Source organism: Penicillium manginii (genome assembly GCF_028828005.1).
Source record: "Penicillium manginii strain IBT 31320 chromosome Unknown utg000011l:1.0-1395921.0:1.0-1396616.0, whole genome shotgun sequence".
Taxonomy (NCBI): Eukaryota; Fungi; Ascomycota; class Eurotiomycetes; order Eurotiales; family Aspergillaceae; genus Penicillium; species Penicillium manginii.
The window spans coordinates 886,140-902,712 of NW_026643112.1; the positions used below are offsets into that span (position 1 = coordinate 886,140).

The 16,573-nt window shown below is 49.8% G+C and overlaps 6 protein-coding genes across 6 annotated transcripts; 3 read left to right on the plus strand and 3 right to left on the minus strand.

Moving 5' to 3' along the window:
- Positions 1-1,141: 1,141 nt before the first annotated feature.
- N7533_013607 (aldehyde dehydrogenase family protein) lies at positions 1,142-2,815 on the minus strand (the record flags this gene model as incomplete). Its single annotated transcript, XM_057110257.1, has 3 exons — positions 1,142-2,322; positions 2,400-2,599; positions 2,688-2,815. 3 exons carry the CDS (start codon positions 2,813-2,815, stop codon positions 1,142-1,144), a joined length of 1,509 nt encoding a protein of 502 aa, XP_056952959.1.
- A 687-nt stretch (positions 2,816-3,502) lies between these two features.
- N7533_013608 (EVE domain-containing protein) lies at positions 3,503-5,042 on the minus strand (the record flags this gene model as incomplete). The annotated part of the gene is made up of 5 exons (XM_057110258.1): positions 3,503-3,891; positions 3,963-4,164; positions 4,211-4,485; positions 4,544-4,805; positions 4,938-5,042. Coding segments are annotated over 5 exons (1,233 nt in total), but the record flags the coding sequence as incomplete, so codon positions are not given.
- A 961-nt stretch (positions 5,043-6,003) lies between these two features.
- On the minus strand, positions 6,004-10,084 carry N7533_013609 (uncharacterized protein; the record flags this gene model as incomplete). Its single annotated transcript, XM_057110259.1, has 3 exons — positions 6,004-8,179; positions 8,231-9,068; positions 9,136-10,084. The coding sequence occupies 3 exons, from the start codon at positions 10,082-10,084 to the stop codon at positions 6,004-6,006; spliced, it is 3,963 nt and encodes a 1,320-aa protein (XP_056952961.1).
- An 829-nt stretch (positions 10,085-10,913) lies between these two features.
- Positions 10,914-12,517, plus strand: N7533_013610 (uncharacterized protein; the record flags this gene model as incomplete). The annotated part of the gene is made up of 6 exons (XM_057110260.1): positions 10,914-11,028; positions 11,102-11,153; positions 11,227-11,949; positions 12,012-12,123; positions 12,188-12,308; positions 12,369-12,517. 6 exons carry the CDS (start codon positions 10,914-10,916, stop codon positions 12,515-12,517), a joined length of 1,272 nt encoding a protein of 423 aa, XP_056952962.1.
- A 1,327-nt stretch (positions 12,518-13,844) lies between these two features.
- On the plus strand, positions 13,845-14,981 carry N7533_013611 (uncharacterized protein; the record flags this gene model as incomplete). The annotated part of the gene is made up of 1 exon (XM_057110261.1): positions 13,845-14,981. The coding sequence occupies one exon, from the start codon at positions 13,845-13,847 to the stop codon at positions 14,979-14,981; it is 1,137 nt and encodes a 378-aa protein (XP_056952963.1).
- A 182-nt stretch (positions 14,982-15,163) lies between these two features.
- N7533_013612 (uncharacterized protein) lies at positions 15,164-16,562 on the plus strand (the record flags this gene model as incomplete). Its single annotated transcript, XM_057110262.1, has 2 exons — positions 15,164-15,308; positions 15,454-16,562. The coding sequence occupies 2 exons, from the start codon at positions 15,164-15,166 to the stop codon at positions 16,560-16,562; spliced, it is 1,254 nt and encodes a 417-aa protein (XP_056952964.1).
- Between the last annotated feature and the right edge of the window lie 11 nt (positions 16,563-16,573).

A 16,573-nucleotide genomic window follows, 5' to 3' on the forward strand; every position in this document is an offset into this window, starting at 1 on the left:
TGCAGCTAAGATTCCTGCAGGATTGGGCATCAAAACTGGGCCCGGACCGATCCCGGGGCCTTGGGTCGTTTTGTTTCGCGCGATCTCGGCGCCTGATACTTCATATGTACTTCCCAGTAGGCACGATCCAGCACTGCCCTTTCTTTCTTCTAAAGGACGCCTCTTAATGTGGGTCGCGAATCGGTTCCGTCGTGTTGTGTCGTGTCCGGTGCAGCAGGCGAACTGTATGTATAGATTGGCGGCGGGATCTTCAGCCGTCGAATTGACGATCGATGGAAATTCAACGCGGTGAGTCCCTCTTTTTTTCGGGGGTTTTTCACTTTTTCTTTTTCTTTTGATTTTCATCTGCCCTCGTGGGAAGAAGGGATATCACTTCTTGCTTGTTTCGTTTGCCTTGTCAGGGCGACTGCGGGATTTTTCTGCTGTGTATGGAGTACCGAGTACCGAGGATGCAAATTGTATTCGGGCGCGAGAGGGTTTCAATTGAATTGAACATTCGAATGTATAAGGAAAGTTTATCAGGGTCTTGTTTCAGCTTGCTGTAGTTGCGCTCTGTGTTTCATGCAGATCCGGATGCCTGTGTGGACAGATTTCAGGCATTTCTGCATTGTAGTCGCGTAGTCGCTACTTGCCTTGTAATGGTAGCGAATGGTGGGGTTCGAATAAGTCGTATTTCCTGGTAAATCATGCCCTAGGACGAGGGCAGTAGATAATTGGCTATGTCTTTGCATGGGATGCATTTGTGTAATGCTTTGGCGGGATTCGTGGGTTTAGACCACATGGTATTAGCCATTCCTGTTGGAAAACTTCTCTGTTGAAAGCACCGCCCAGCCGAGGTGGACATTCCCATAGCTATTTTGGTTAGACACTGTTGCTATCTGCGAGGCTCCAGGTAGATGGGGCGAAGATGGATTGGGAAAACCATAGGTGCTGGCGCTGAAGCTTTGCTGTTGCAAGTAAAGCGCATCGGAGTGAAGTCAATCAACAGCATCGACAACCTCTCATCGGATACAAAAGGCATTGGATCCCAGTGGGTTGAATCTCGGAGTATGAATTTTCATCCTTCATAAACGTAATTATCATCTAGATACAAGAAAGAAGCCGCTAATCACTATTTCCCAAAGCACAGAAAACCCGACACTTACAGCCGGCTACCCATGTTAACATGAACAGCCTTGGTCTGCGAGTACGCCTCCATACCAGCCTCGCCCAGTTCCCGACCAATACCGCTCTGCTTGACACCGCCGAACGGCACGCGGAAGTCGCTGTCGTTGCTGCTGTTGATCCAGACCATACCGGCCTCGATGTCTGAGGCGACGCGGTGCGCACGCTCGATGTCCTTGGTGAAAACGGCCGCGCCGAGACCGTAGGTGGTGTCGTTGGCGCGGGTGACAGCTTCCTCCTCGCCCTTGAAGCTGGCGATGACGACGAAGGGGCCGAAGACTTCCTCGCGGTAGATGCGCATGTTGTCCTTGACGCCAGTGAAGATAGTAGGGGCGATGAAGAAGCCCTTGCCGGCGCCGACGTTCTTGTATGGCTCGCCACCAGAGACGAGAGTTGCGCCCTCGGACTTACCGGCCTCGATGTAGGAGAGGACGCGGTCGTACTGAGCCTTGGTGACCTGGGGACCCTGGAAGGTCTCGTCGTCGAAGGGGTCACCGACCTTGCTGGTGGAAGCGACAACCTCCTTGAAGACAGAAACGAACTTATCATACACGGACTCGTGGACCAGAAGACGCGAGGTAGAGGTGCAGACTTGGCCCTGGTTGTACATGATACCGATGTGAGCCCACTTGGCGGCCTGCTCGATGTCGGCGTCCTCGAAGACAATCAGAGGGGACTTGCCACCAGTCTCGAGAGTGATGTTCTTCAGGGTACCGGCGGCCATCTTCATGATCTCACGACCGGTGGCGGTGGAACCGGTGAAGGCAACCTTGTCGACGTCGTTATGCTGGACGAGCGCAGCACCAGCGACACGGCCGTGGCCGTTCAGAATGTTAATGACACCAGGAGGGAAACCAGCCTCCTTGATAAGGTTGCCCAGGTAAAGAATGCTGAGCGGGGTCTGCTCAGCGGCCTTCATGACAATGGTGTTACCGCAAGCCAGGGCAGGGCCGAGCTTCCAGGCGGCCATAGCCAGGGGGAAGTTCCAGGGGATGATCTGGCCAACGACACCGATGGGCTGGCGGAGAGTGTAGGCGAACTTTTGATGGGTGGTGCCGATGGTCTGGCCAGTGACCTTGTCGGCCCAGCCGGCGTAGTAGCGCAGGCAAGAGGTGACCTCGCCAAGATCGTCATTCAGCGAAACCTGGTAAGGCTTACCTGCTTACTGTCAGTATTTTGATATCTTGACGATGTATCTCTTTCCCGATCGTCTGTTCCACGCTAAAACCACTCACCGTTATCCCAGGTCTCAATGGTGGCCAAAGTTTCCTTGTGCTGCTCGATCAGGTCGGCGAGCTTCAGCATGAGAGCACCGCGCTCGGTAGCGGACATCAGCTTCCAGGAAGGGTCCTTGAGGGCCTTGCGCGCGGCCTTTACGGCAGTATCGACATCCTCCTCGCCGGCGGCATAGACGGAGGTGATCTCCGCTTCGTCACTACACGGGTCAGCTATTCAGTTCGGGATGAAGCGGTTGCGAATCTCGCGTAGATCACGAATACAATCCAATCAAGCTGGAGACGTACGAAGGGTTGATAGAGGCGATCTTATCCCCGGACTTGGAAGCAACAAACTCGTTGTTGATGAAGAGACCGATGGGCTGGGCATAGGAGCGCCCGTTCGGGGCAGTCAATTGCACGGAAAGGTTAGACATGATGGATGAATGGAAACGGCGTGGACGAGACAGTGAAGTCGAGAACAAGAACCGCAGAGGTCGGAAGGTATAGGAGCAATTCAACATGCTCCTCGAGGGTCGAGGGGGGGTGGAAGGTCTTAAGAAGAGCTTCGATTCGACCAAGCCCCCGCTCTGCGATAACGATAGAAGAGTGGAACACTCGGGTAGAGTTACTCTTCGGGGGCAACCAAAGACAGAGTGAATCATTGGATCCATCGGGGCCATAGGCTGGCGCTGTGTGGATCCTGGTTGGTTAAATTCGCCGGCGGGCCATTTCCAGAGCGTTTGTGAGGGGAAGTTGGAGGAGAGCAAGCATTCTCGGTAAGTCGGTTGACCTCGGCCTGATGACTTGCCTTTTTGGGATGATTAGAAATTAGTCTAGTATAGCATACTATTTGTACTTGTATACTCAGAAGGTAAAACTATGCGTTACATTGAATACATTGGCTTGAAACTACCATAATAGAGTATTCAATTACTGGAAGCGCCAGTCCTCGGATATTCGCTACTCTAATGTCAATATCATGCCGATCCGTCAACGCCTAAATATTTTGGAGGAAATATTACAAATCAACTCTGATCCGATCCAGGCCCTGGTCCTGCGCGGACTTCAGTATTTTGCCGGACTGCCATCGCCCAGGCTAGCTGGTATCGGATGCCTTACAGCTCAAGCTCACTGTCCTGGTCCGCCTCGGCGTCCTTATCACCGGCGTCAATGTCCTCGGAATCCTTCATCTCAGTGTCCACGGCTTCATCAATCTTCTTCTCGCTATCCTGGCTCTCCTCAGCCACCATGTCGATATTGGGGTCCTCGCCTGCCAGCCTAAGAATGTACCGCCATTGTGCCGGGGTCACCGACGAGACGCTCAGTCGTGACTGCTTGATCATTTGAAGATTCTCCAGAGGCTTGCCGGTCTCCGCCTGCGCCTTGAGCTCATGCAGCGTAACCTGGTTCTTGAACTTACGACGAAACTCAACATGAACCACTACCCACTTGGGTACGTCGCGCTCCGACTTCGGATCGTAGTAAGGGTGCTTCGGGTCGAATGCGGCCTCTGGTAGAAAGAAACAGTGTTAGTTAGAGTGGGGTTCTTCTCCAAGTAGATCACGGGTCTCAAGCTCGAACCATCAGGTGAGTGCTCCTGCACAATTTCCATCCCTCCGACGACAGCAGGTGTCTTGCAGTTTGAGTGGTAGAAGAACGCGTAATCTCCCTTCTTCATGTCGCGCATCAGGTTGCGGGCTATAAAATCATCAGCATGCGACTCATTGGCTCGTGCCGCTGTGGTTGTCTTGATTTCGGGCCTTACCAACGGGGTTTCGAACACCTGCCAGAAGGCATTAGTAAATGTCGGACATCTTTTGTTCATGTACAAACTCGCCATCCCAGGGCTCTGGCGTATCAGCCGCAGCCAGATCATCAATAGAAAATTTCACGTCGACACCTTTCTCCATTCGCGACTCGGGCTCCGCCTTCATCAACCAGTATGAACGACCAGTGCTGTCCTTGGGCACATCGGCCAGGGGCTCTTCGTCCGCATCAGCCTTCGCATCGAAGATACTGGGCTCATCAACAATTGCTGGGAGGCTCTTGCGCGGGCGGCCACGACCATTCTTCTTCTTCTCTGTGGCGGGGGTTGTCTCGGTACCTAGAGTGAAGCTCACAATTAGCTTAAGTGGATGTCACAGAAGAGCGATAAAACTTACCAGGCTCCTTGCGAGGTCTACCACGACCTTTCTTAGGGGGCGCGTTAGCTGCGGCCTTTTCTGCAGCCGCAGTCTGTGCCGCAGTGAGAATCTTCTTTGGACGACCGCGACCGCGCTTGGCACCATCACTTGGGGTGGCCTGCGGGGTGGCCTTCGGGGTGACTTTGGCCTTGGACTTGGCCTTGGGTGTCACTGTAACCTCCTCAGTGCTCTTGCTTGGGCGACCGCGCTTCCTCTTCTCACCGGTCTGAGGGGAAGCAGCCTGCGTTTCGGGATGTTAGTGACAACGGCCTTGCAGGTGAAACCCGCGGGTGGATTGATGAGACGATAATCTTCAGATTGGCACAATTGCGCCCGATCCCCCGTTTCCTCTCCTTCGAAAGTAATTGCTTACTTTAGGAGTAGCCTGAGCAGACTTGGCAGTCGCTGCGAGCGAAGGACGACCGCGCTTTTTCACGGGTGTTGTTGAGGCAGCTTCGGACTTGCGTTTGAACGGCATCTTTGGATGAAAGGCGACGCGCTGTTGGGGGTATAATGAAATTGAAAAGAAAGTTCAGAGAACCTTGCAATTGCAAAGGAAGTAGCCTCGAGAGGAATGAGCAAGTTGAATGCGATTGGTGTTGACTCTCACTCAGTTGCGACTTAGACGTGACTGAACTTGCTTTACTTTGAAGCTCGACGCGACGGGTGGGTCAGCTCCACGTGATATCGGAGTATGCTAACTAATTGGGTACTTGGTATACTTCAACCTGCACTGGTTGAAATACTTGGTCTATTAGACAGTCCTAGAGTAATATATTCTAGTACTTCAAGTTTGAAGATCAAAAATGGTCTCCGAGTCCCAACCTTGGAACTTGAAATTTCATTTAACACGAAATATTCCAAACAGTTTACGTTGAGGCCGAGTCTGGGCATCGCGCACTCTTTTTGAACCGTCTGTGCCTGTGGATTTGCCTTCCAAGGTTTGCGAGGTTTCTTCTCCGTCTGAATGGATTGAGTTGGACCGTTCGCCCACGCCCGTTTCTTTGTCATGTCGCCTTCGCCGCCGCCGCCTTGGTCTTGTACTGCTAGAATGTGTACCTGCAGATTCCTGCCTAGAATGTGAGTATGAAGCTGGTCTTGGAGATTTCACATGCAGATTGGGGTCCAAAAAATTCGATGCATGTCGCCTTGGTGCTTGTATTAATCCTCGCTTCTCATACGCCGCAGAAGAGTCAGTATCCGAATTTGGATCTGCTAGTACTAAAGCCATGCCGCTCTTTGAACCTCCCGGTCCTTGACTTGAACGGCTCAAAGAGGTCTGTGAAGTATTTTTCGAGGAGGACCCCAAACTTGTGCCAGTTTTTAACAGAGAAGTACTTGCGGGATTCTCCGACCCTGACTCAGAGCCGGTATCAGTTGACGAAGATATTTCAGAAAGTTTCTTCCGTATCAAAGATACAATTGGCTTCTTTCCCTTCTCAAGTGCCAATCCGAGAGGGGAAACTCTTTTTTTGAAGGCCATTCATTTTCAGATTGGCTCCTCTCTTCAAAAGCAAACCCACCACATCCACGTGGCTTCTGGCGATGGCCTGGAGTAGTGCTGTTTGTCCCTCGTTTGCCCTCGCGTTGACTCTGGCACCATGCTCAAGAATTAACTGTACCACAAAGTAATGACCCTCTGTTGCAGCAAGAATGAGTGGCGTGAACCCATGAATGTCTCGGGCTTCAACCTGAGCATTCAATGAAAGAAGTAACTCTACGATTTCTTCGAATCCTTGTGAAGCCGCTAGGAGCAAAGGGGTCTGACTAGAACCAGCCCTTGATTCAATTTGAGCTCCCCCGCTAAGAAGCAGCCTTGCCATACTTTCATCTCCGTTTAGAACGGCTAGACAGAGAGGATTGAACCCATAAGTATTCTTTGATTCAATGTCAGCGCCTCGATCCAGGAGCAACCTGACCACATCTTGACGCCCGTTCCGGGCGGCTAATGACAGTGCGGTTTGGTTAAAGCTCGTTCTCATAGTGAACATATTGGCAGCTTCATCCCAGGTCTTGTTATAGGTGCTTCGTGATTCAATGTCAGTTCCGGCGTCGAGAAGGAGTTTCACCGGCTCAACATGACCAGCCTCTGCAGCGTTTGCCAAAGCACGTCCCGGTGAATCAAGGCAAATCCCCTCATGAAGAAATAGCCGTACCACGTCAGTCCTTCCGTGCCAAATTGCAAATTCCAATAAATTTGAGTCGTCATATTCAGGATTGGTATCCGCTCCATGTTGAAGAAGGAGTCTAAGAACACTCAGATCCTCCTCGTACATGATTGCCTGGAATAGCGGGGTGCATCCAGAATTAGACTTCGAATTGACATCTGCCGCACGGTGAAGAAGAAGCTCTACTAGAGATTTGCGTTGGTATCGTATAGCGGCGAAGAGGGGGGTCTCTCCCGACCCATTTTTTGAGTTAACGTCTACCCCCTTAGTGAGAATCAGTCGTACTAACCCTTCCAGACCATAGCGGACCGCTGAGTTGAGAGAACTTTCATGACCCGTCTTACTCTGAAAGTCAACCTCTGAGTTGACAAGAAGCATCGCCACGTCCTCATGTCTTTGTGTTATCGCGCTTGTCAAAGGCGTATCGTGGAAACTATTTTCGCTGTTTATATTCGCTCCCCTATCAATGAGTAGTTGGACTACCGACTTATGTCCCTTTCCGGCAGCGTGGATCAACGGTGTCAGCTGACGTCGATCTTGAAACTCGATATCGGCTCCACTGTCAAGTAATAAATTCACGACTTCCTTGTGATTTGCCGCCCAGAAAAGTGAAGACCTGTGATGAATTCGATCTTTTGAGTCGATATCCAAGGTGCCACCGAGAAGAATTGACAATGACTCATATAAGCCAAAGTGGGCGGCAACATGCAGTCCATTCATCTCCGTTGTATATCCAGTAGAGTAATCCATTTCATAGAAAACAACTTGAAAGGCTTGGGTGATTGCCGCGAGACGTGTCGTACTTTGAAGAAGATCCAAAACAAGCGGATCTGTTTCCATGGATGTATCCTTGGCATAAGATCCCCAGTGCTGCCCTGAATATTGATAGAAGGGATAATCTTCATATCGATCCCTTAGATCGTCCTTTGAAGCACACTCCCCGCTATCGAAAACTTGGAGTGATATGTATGTGATGCAGGCCTTTGTCAGGTAGACATAGGAGTCCGGGAACCAATCTTGCCAGGTTCGCTCAAAGTATTCTTGCGTTGTGTAATGTACCGGCTTGACAACGTTGCTTTCCTTGTGAATAGTCATTAGGCCGGCACAGACGGAGATAGAGAGACCAATATCAGCAATGTTGTCTTCGTCCAGCGTCCGACTATTGATTTCGATGGCAACGGCATGTTGGAGCTGCAGTGGACTGAGGTCCTGCTTAGCACAAACTATCCATGAAAGCACTCTCTTAGCAAGCTCATAGTGTCCCGACGGTTGGCTTTGAATTCGTCGCATGGCAGCTTCGTAAGCATGATCAAGAGCTCGCCTCTTTCTCTCTTCCCCATCCGCTGAGCTCTTTGAGATGTTTTCTAACTCAGTGAGAATGGTCTTGATACCCTTTGGAGTCGTTTCGCAGAGCAAGGCGTCGATGTATAGCTTGGCAAGAAGAAACCTGCTTAATTTAGCAGAGAAAATGACGTATCAACAAAATGAGATTACTCACATTCCGTCAGCAGCTTCTGACAGCTTCGTTTTGATGTCGTTCTTGAGAGCAAAGTTATTTGATACCCATGGTTGAAATCCATGCAATTTACCATCCAGAAACATCCGCACATCAGCCTCATTTGCACGTATAACGCGCCTTGAGCACCCCCTGAAGAATGATTCGATGGTTTCGCCGTATCGCGATGTTGCAAAAATGCTCATATGCATATCAACCTTCTGTTGAAGTGCGAAGAGATCCCGCAAGAACGACTCACGGCCTTGAAGAGCGTGGAACTCGTCCAGTGCATCGACGAGAATAAAAACCCTGGAATACGAAGATACAACAGTAACAAGAACTTGGAAGAGGTCCATGTGGGATGGATATGTGTTCTTCTTATCGTGAGTTTTGAAAAGCTCCCTTAGTGGCTCAGCGTGCTCTCCTTTGGAAAGCTGCCTGACGAGACTCGCAATAAGCGCGGTTGGATTCTGAAGAATGTCTTGTTGACTGAAATTGCAGAATATGTAGGCGATTCCAACCTGCGTGCTCTGATGGAAATGATTTTGAAGATGGGATATCGTGATTGATGAAATCATTGTCTTGCCTGCACCTGGGATACCCGGGCAAAAGAGGGTGGGATATTTCTCTGGTTGAGTCAACCATGCTTGGAATTCATCCGATGCCAGAAACCATGTTCCGGTTTCCTTTTGTCGACGGTTGATAAAGTCACTTTGCTGGACCGCATAGTTGATTGGCGTAAGCCACGCGGCAATAGCACGGAGAGCATGATCTTCTTCACTTTCACGCAGCTCTGAGACACCAGATGAGATAACCTTTGTTTCTTCCAGATTCGCATTGACTATTACCTGATCAGTCTCCACGAAGTACATATGTACTATATCTCAAGTCCCGAGGTCTTTACTGACCAGTGCTTTGAAGTTCCGACATCTTTGTTTCTGCTTCGACTTGTGATGGGACGATTCGGGATAGGAGGTCTTTCGCATATGCCGCTGCAACCATTGCTGCATAGCCCTGCCAGTCCTTATTCTTGTGTGAATCGGAATAGTCACAGATTCCACGGATGACAAGACAAGGAAAATTGTTCATCAGCCCTGCTGCTTCCATTTCGAAGCATAGAACATCCAGTTCCTCCGCCAACTTGTCTCTAACAGTAGCATCCTTCATAAGCTGATTGGCCGAGGCAATCAGACCATAGTGTATCATCGGATTGTCAACATCATCGTCGCGTTCTTCTCTCCGAATCAAGAAAGATGAATCCTCGCCGGTGTGGTCGCTTCGATAAAGCCGATCGTTCACTGGATCAGGCCGCTTGTATTTTGATCGTAGCCTTCGGTTCCTTATAAGAACATCCTCGACCGCCTCCTCCAAACGATGACCCTTGCGCTCATATTGGACCTTAAGCCCACCAACCGCAGTTCGGAGGACAGTAGGTGGCTGATCCAAGAATCCCGTGCGCTGAAACTTCTTATTCTGTTCAGTCTTCCCGAAATCGTACTGAAGCACTCCACCCAATCCATTCAGAGGTATACTAACCACGACATCACCAAGGCGGATATCATGTCTAGTTGGAACACCACCACCGATGCCGACCATCAGCCCGATGCGGATGTTTGGGAAAGCATGTTGCATCTCCTCTGCCACTCGTGCCGCAGAGGCAATGCCATATTCTCCCATAGGTAGCGTAGCGATCACAACATTGTGCCTCCCCATCTTGCCAAGTGCGTAGTCATTCCTGACCGGAGGCGGCAGATGCTCTGGGCCATCATGCTCCTCGTCCAGAAACTCCTGAGCGGCGACATACTCGGTCGCAACTGCACAGATCCAGCCCACGGTATATTTCCGGGGGTCGGACATCGTTGACAATCAAATTATGGTGAGTTTGCCCAAGGAAGTCCCTCGGATGGCCTGTTGATAAGGCGAAGATCATATCGAAGCATCTGGTCAGCTCTGACACCCCGCCCGGCCCCCAAATTCTTGTTCGCATCCAATAGACGCGTCAGGAATTGCGCGGCGCTTAGCCACATGGAGACGGATATTTGAGCCTCAGGGATGTAAGGGAACTTGGGCAGCATATGAAGATGCATCACTCCCACTTGGAGGCTTCACTGAAACTTAGTATATCGGGCATCAGACAGTCGTGTAACAAGCTGGAAGTTGAAAGATACAAGCTCCGGGTCCACTTTCGTGCCCCACGGTGATCACCAGCTCTCCCATTTCGATGTGATAACACTTAGTCGGCCGAGAAGTAAGCCCACCAGGAGATCGCATTCAAAAAGCTTTCATTGCCTATTAGTGTCAGAAGAACATAAGTAAAAGAAACAAGCGGTGAAATCTGATTCTCTCGTCACTAGCTTGGAATTCTAGAAACTGGATTTTAGAGACAAATGTTTCTCGTTACTTGATTTCCCGGCCTCAAAACCGCAAACGGAAGTCAAGAAGCTCTACCTGTAGTTTAAGCATACAAACATGTGGCGACTGGGTAAGTTTGGGGTCCCCTATTGGCCATTAAAACTGGAGCCGTGAATCACGAACCAACATTGCGGCCTCTGTCAATTCCGGATAGTGTGACCTATTTCTCGGACGAGAATCCGAAACTCATACAGCTCGCTTCTCATATAAATATCGTCAGATTCTGTGCAGAGAACTTTGGGAGGTGCCAGAGAAACTTGAAGATCAGATCAACATGTCAGACCCAAACAACCCAAACATCAAGGCCCGAACCACTCCGCAATGGTCACTCTACCGGCGTGACGCCTTTTGGAACACCAATAATGGCGAATATCCTCTTTTCAACACAGGTATACACTTTCACTCCATGGCTTCGATTTCGACCACCAGGTTTCAGACTAACTCTTGTTGCTCGACTCATAGATCCGGCCGAACTTGAAAAGCTAGCAAAGGAGAAGCTCTCCCTCGCAGGATGGTAAGTTTTCTCAATGACCCAAAAACCCTCTTTTGTGACATGTGAATGAACCTCTCATTAACAACGACTCTAGGTACTATTCCTCGTGCAATGCAGGACTTTCCTGGACACACCTAGCCAACCGTCAAGCATTCTACCGCCACCGAATCATCCCACGAACGCTAGTGGACACCAATATCAGAGACACGGCCACCGAGATCTTCGGACACAAAGTATCTGCCCCGTTAGGGTTCGCACCGATCGGAATCAACAGGATCTACCATCCAACCGGTGAACTGTCTGTCGCGAAAGTCGCCGAGGAGCTGAACCTACCATACTCCCTTTCTTCCGCCGGCAGCTACAGCATCGAAGACGTGGGAAAAGCCAACGGCAACGGTCCCCGATTTTTCCAACTCTACCAAAGTCACGATGACGAGCAGTGTATCTCTATGCTGCAGCGCGCCTGGGATTCGGGGTTCGATGCTTGCATGTTGACTACTGATACTTGGTCGTTGGGGTGGCGACACAATGACGTTTTCACCGGGAACTATGCATTCTACCACGACCACGGAGCTGGAGATATTGCCTTGAATGATCCGGTATTTCTGAGAAGGCTGGAAGAAGCGGGGATTGATCCGAAGAAAAACCCGAAGGAGGCTGGTGCCAAATGGATTGATGAGAATATTTGGCATGGGCGCGCTCATACTTGGGACAAAGTCCAATGGACGATGCAGCAATGGAAACGGATTAGTGGCGGAAGACCATTTTGCTTGAAAGGAATTCAGAGCGTGGAAGCTGCCCAGAAATGTGTTGAGATGTGAGTGTCTTTCGATCTGGATGGTTGTTGTTGTTTGATCCATGTCGCTAACGGAGTTGCAGGGGTATCGATGGGATTGTTGTCACGAACCATGCCGGTCGTCAAGTGGATGGTGCTATCGCGAGCCTCGATGCCCTCGAGAAAATTGTCGATGCCGTGGGCGACAAGATTTACGTACGTTCTTCCATTCGCCATTGCCATTGCAAACTTTTCTTGCTCACGAGAAATGTCTCCACAGATTATGTTCGACTCGGGTGTACGAAGTGCTGCCGATATTTTCAAAGCTATTGCGCTGGGGGCCAAGTTCGTCTTTATCGGTCGAATGTGGATTTGGGGGTTGAGTATTGCCGGTGAGCATGGTAAGTTTCACCAGACCCTGTAAATAATGGTTGATTGTCTAATGGTCCCATTTCACTTAGGTGTTCGCCACGTCTTGAAGAGCTTGTTAGCGGAGTTTGATATTCTAATGGAGGAAGCTGGGTTCCAATCCATCGAACAGATCAATCGCTCTGCTATAGACAGTCTGCCGAACTCTTCGAACTTGATTGCTGAGCGTTTCGGGCTTTAGCATCCATGGACTGCGGGGCTTCCGGAGGGACAGGCTAAATATCGGAAGATCTACGATAGTAGTGCCAGTCAAGCCCTGTTCACTACTACTAGTAGTACTAGTAGTAATTTATGGAGATGCCCAGGCATATTGCCCCTGGGAATACCAGGAACTGGGTGTCGTATACTATATTCACGTACTAGTAGTATCTACTTTCTTCCCGTGTATAGATTCCAATAGTATTAGGAAATATTTTATCTTAACCACTCTAAAGATTCCCCGTCACACTTACATCCTAGAATGTTACTACTACTACTAGTAGTAGTACTAGTAATATTATAGACCACCAAACGCTCTTATTGATTCTGACCGATTCGTAACCTATTCGGCACTTGAGTACTAGCTCCTCTAGGCCGACCTTCCGTCCTTCCGTCGTGAGATATGATATGCGGTTCAATTTACCAGATGATTCCCTTTTCACCATTATAGTGCCACCTGGGCATCTTCACTAAAGTAGAGCAGATCAGCATTTTTTCTCACTTGGCTGCATTGTTGTGTCGCCGCAGTCAACCCTCTACGCGGAAAAAAGGGATGTGAAAAGGGCGAATCAAATGGTACAGTTTTGTAGACTAAACTATAGTAAGTTAGTCTAAACGGCGGGCTAAGCCTACCGGCACTACCAATGAACTTCTCGTGCCAGTTAGCGCCCGCATACCTTCAGCTCGTCAATCTTCCGCCCCCACCCCAGCAAGAGGGCCAGCGTGATAACGCAGTCCTCCCCCCCCGAACATCTTCCGCATCGGCCGCGAATCTCGGATTCTTGTATAAACCATTCCAGTCCGTGGGGATGTTTACCAGCCAGAGAAATGCGCCAAAAACCGCGACCTCCAGTCGATCACCATCTGGCGGGCTTGTTCGTAAGCCGTGGGAGGCTCCACGCACATCAATATCTCCAAACCAGGGACAGCCATAACCTTGAAGATGCCATATCAACCATGCGCAAAGTGGTCGCCCTGGTCAAAGGAACCCAGTCAGACATCCTAGGACCAGCGTTGGGAAATCTAGCTGCGTTGTTACTGGAACAATTCAAACTGACAGGAAGAGATACCACGTTGAATGAGGCCCTGCAATTGGCGAGATGGGCACTAGACTGTTTGTCTGATCGCGACGCAGATCATCCTGTTCTTTTCGCTACCTTGGTAATATACTGGCCAGCCAGTATGACCGTTTTAAGAGAACCCAAGATCTGGAAGATGCTATCTCAAGTTTGCAGATTGCGACTCGGACTCAGAGCCCCTCAGACGATGACGATCCTCCGGCTGTCGTGTTGAACAATCTCGCCTGTGTCATGGGGAGGCGTTATGAAAATAGCGGGAGAAGAGAAGACCTCAACGACGCTATTGCTAGTGCTCTGGATGCGACTGAAATGGGATTTTCAAATTGCCCGTCCCTGCTGGCCGGGGTGGGCTCGACCCTTGCAGGACTATTGGCAAGGCAGTATGAATCCACGGGGCAGCTGGATAGCCTGGCCAACGCATTATTTGAGCTCCGCATAGTCACCGAAGTCGAACCGGAGTTTCCAGAGCTCGACGCTCTTCTTGTCCAGTTGGGTGGCCTGGCGAAAGAACAGCACGCGCTGAGGGCGCAGCTAACGGATGAGAGAATAGAGGTGTCGCAGTCGAGATACCCGAATATTTTGACGGTGTTTTTTTGTTTTCTTTTGTCACCCGTGCTCTCTCTCACTTATCCCGGAGCATTTTACCCATTGGTTATATTCTTCGGTGGAATTATGTCCAACTGGGTCTTTCAGAAATATAACCAGCCCATCAGCAGGGACGAAAGAACGAGTGTTTTATTCCACTCGGTCCCAGTTTGGATTCAAAGGATATTCTCTTCGCCATATGATCAGTTCTCTTTCAAGTTCGCACCAACGACGCTTTTTTCTACTTCATGGATTGAGATCCCTTCTACTATTGCCTTTATAGGCTCGGAAGAGGACCTGCACAATGAGGGCAGATTACGCCGACGAAGATCAATTCATGATAGGCGATTTGAGTCGGGATATGACCAACAACTGAGAGTGGGTGCCAGAAATCGATCTCCAGCCCACGACGAGGACTGCATTCAGGTTGATATCGATGCCTTGCACCTTGGTTTCAATAAATCACCCCGCGCTCGGCTGTGTCACCCAAGCCAAGCTTTTCCACAATCTTCAAGAACCAAATACTATGAGAATGATGTTGAGCGCCGGACGCAACTCCCCCACAAACATCTTACAGACTCAAAAGCTTGGGATGATATTAAGGACTCCCAAAGCGACGATGGACTTTTACCAGCTCTGATTGTCGCGTCTGAAGAAGGGCGAGGTGTCAATGAGATTTTTCAAACAAAACAACCTATATCAACCGCTTCTACAAATCAAAGACCTACGACCGAGAATGTTAAGAAGACTGTCAGTGAAAAGTTTCTAGTAGTTTCGTCTTGACTAATACAGAACAGGACATTTCTAACCCCACCGAAGGAGCAGAATTTTTGCATAAGCAAGAGACGATCTCAAATTCAGTGCCTATCTCTGTCGGATGTCCACCCACTGCACTCGGCCCACTCAAGGCAAAATCCAGCGAGCATACACATATGGCCCCAGGGAAAGATCTCTTCGACCAAAAAATGCACAGCAGCACGGCCGACGGCAAGCTTGCGAAAATGGCCTCACCATTTGACTCCGTGGCCCAAGGCAATACTTCGAACGACATAAACAAGAATGAGGGCAACGCCATGGGGAACATCTACAGTGAGGAGGCTCACGTTGTCGGTTAGTCTTGTAGCTGGAGTGAACAACACATCTGTACGCAGCTAACGTGCTCCTGTAGGCCATCTAAGTCGTCACTATGGCGATAGGTTTGGTACACATATGTTTACTCACTTTTCCTGGATATCTGACTGACACCCGGATGCAGAAACCAAGAACATTTCCGCAATTCTCCGCGGGCGCCAAAGCCCTCATGCGGATCAGAATTCGGTAGAAAATGCACTCGACAACTGGAATACGAAGGATACACTGGAAGAAACCATACCTCCATTCAATCCTGGCCTGGTTAAACAAGCAGTTCGAGAACGAATCAGGAAACAGCAAGAAATTCCAAGAGACAGGGAAGCGAGAGATGAAATGCAGGTTGATTCCACTAAAGTCGATTTCCGTGATGAACCTAGACCCCTTCAGCCGGAGTCATGGACAGGATTTGGACCGTCACTGTTCGGTCCTAAATCGGATCGTCGTTCTGCCGAGCTAGAAACCCAGAGAGAAAGCGAATGGCTTGAGGGATTCGAAGATTTACGCGTATGGCCAGAAAGGCTTAACAGGAACCGTCAAGCAGAAGATGGAACATCTCTTTTTGCGGTGACTGTTGATTCTGATCATTCAGGTACAGGCGCTGTTCTTTCGAAAGCTCGAAGAAAGCGTGATGATCGCGAGCCCCCTCCACCACGAGCAAGAGGTCCACAATACGACAGATCACGAAATACACGGGTGGATGAGTCGTCCGATAAGTTAGACTCACCAAGCGAGGTGTCATTAATAGTTCATCCAAATTCTAGGATGAAGCGATCTACCGACAAGTATGGATCCAATCCCCTTCCAGATTCCGGCCGGAGGCGGGCCGAATTTGAAGCCGCTGCGCGAAACCACAACATGACTTCAATAAAACCTATGAGGACCAACGAAAGAACATTTGCAACATTGGAAGGGAGCAAGGGTGGGAATCCCACAGCCCTTCCGGTGCCTAATCTCAAGAACTTCGCCACTTCCTTGGAGAAAGTTCGCGCGCTCTCATCATACTTCGAAGATAGCCTATTACCAGTTTGTAATAGCTATCTTGTCAATCTTCCAGCTGACCCCAAGAGACGCAAACTCGAGCATGCGAAATTAAGCGAGACCATTCTGAACCACGTGCTTCTGGGCGCCGATTCCATTGATGTAGAGGATGAGACCACCCGTGCTATGCGTCGGAGACTGATAGAAGACGCCCAATGGACCCTGGACAGAATTGATGAAACACAGCGGGACTGATTGTGTGATTT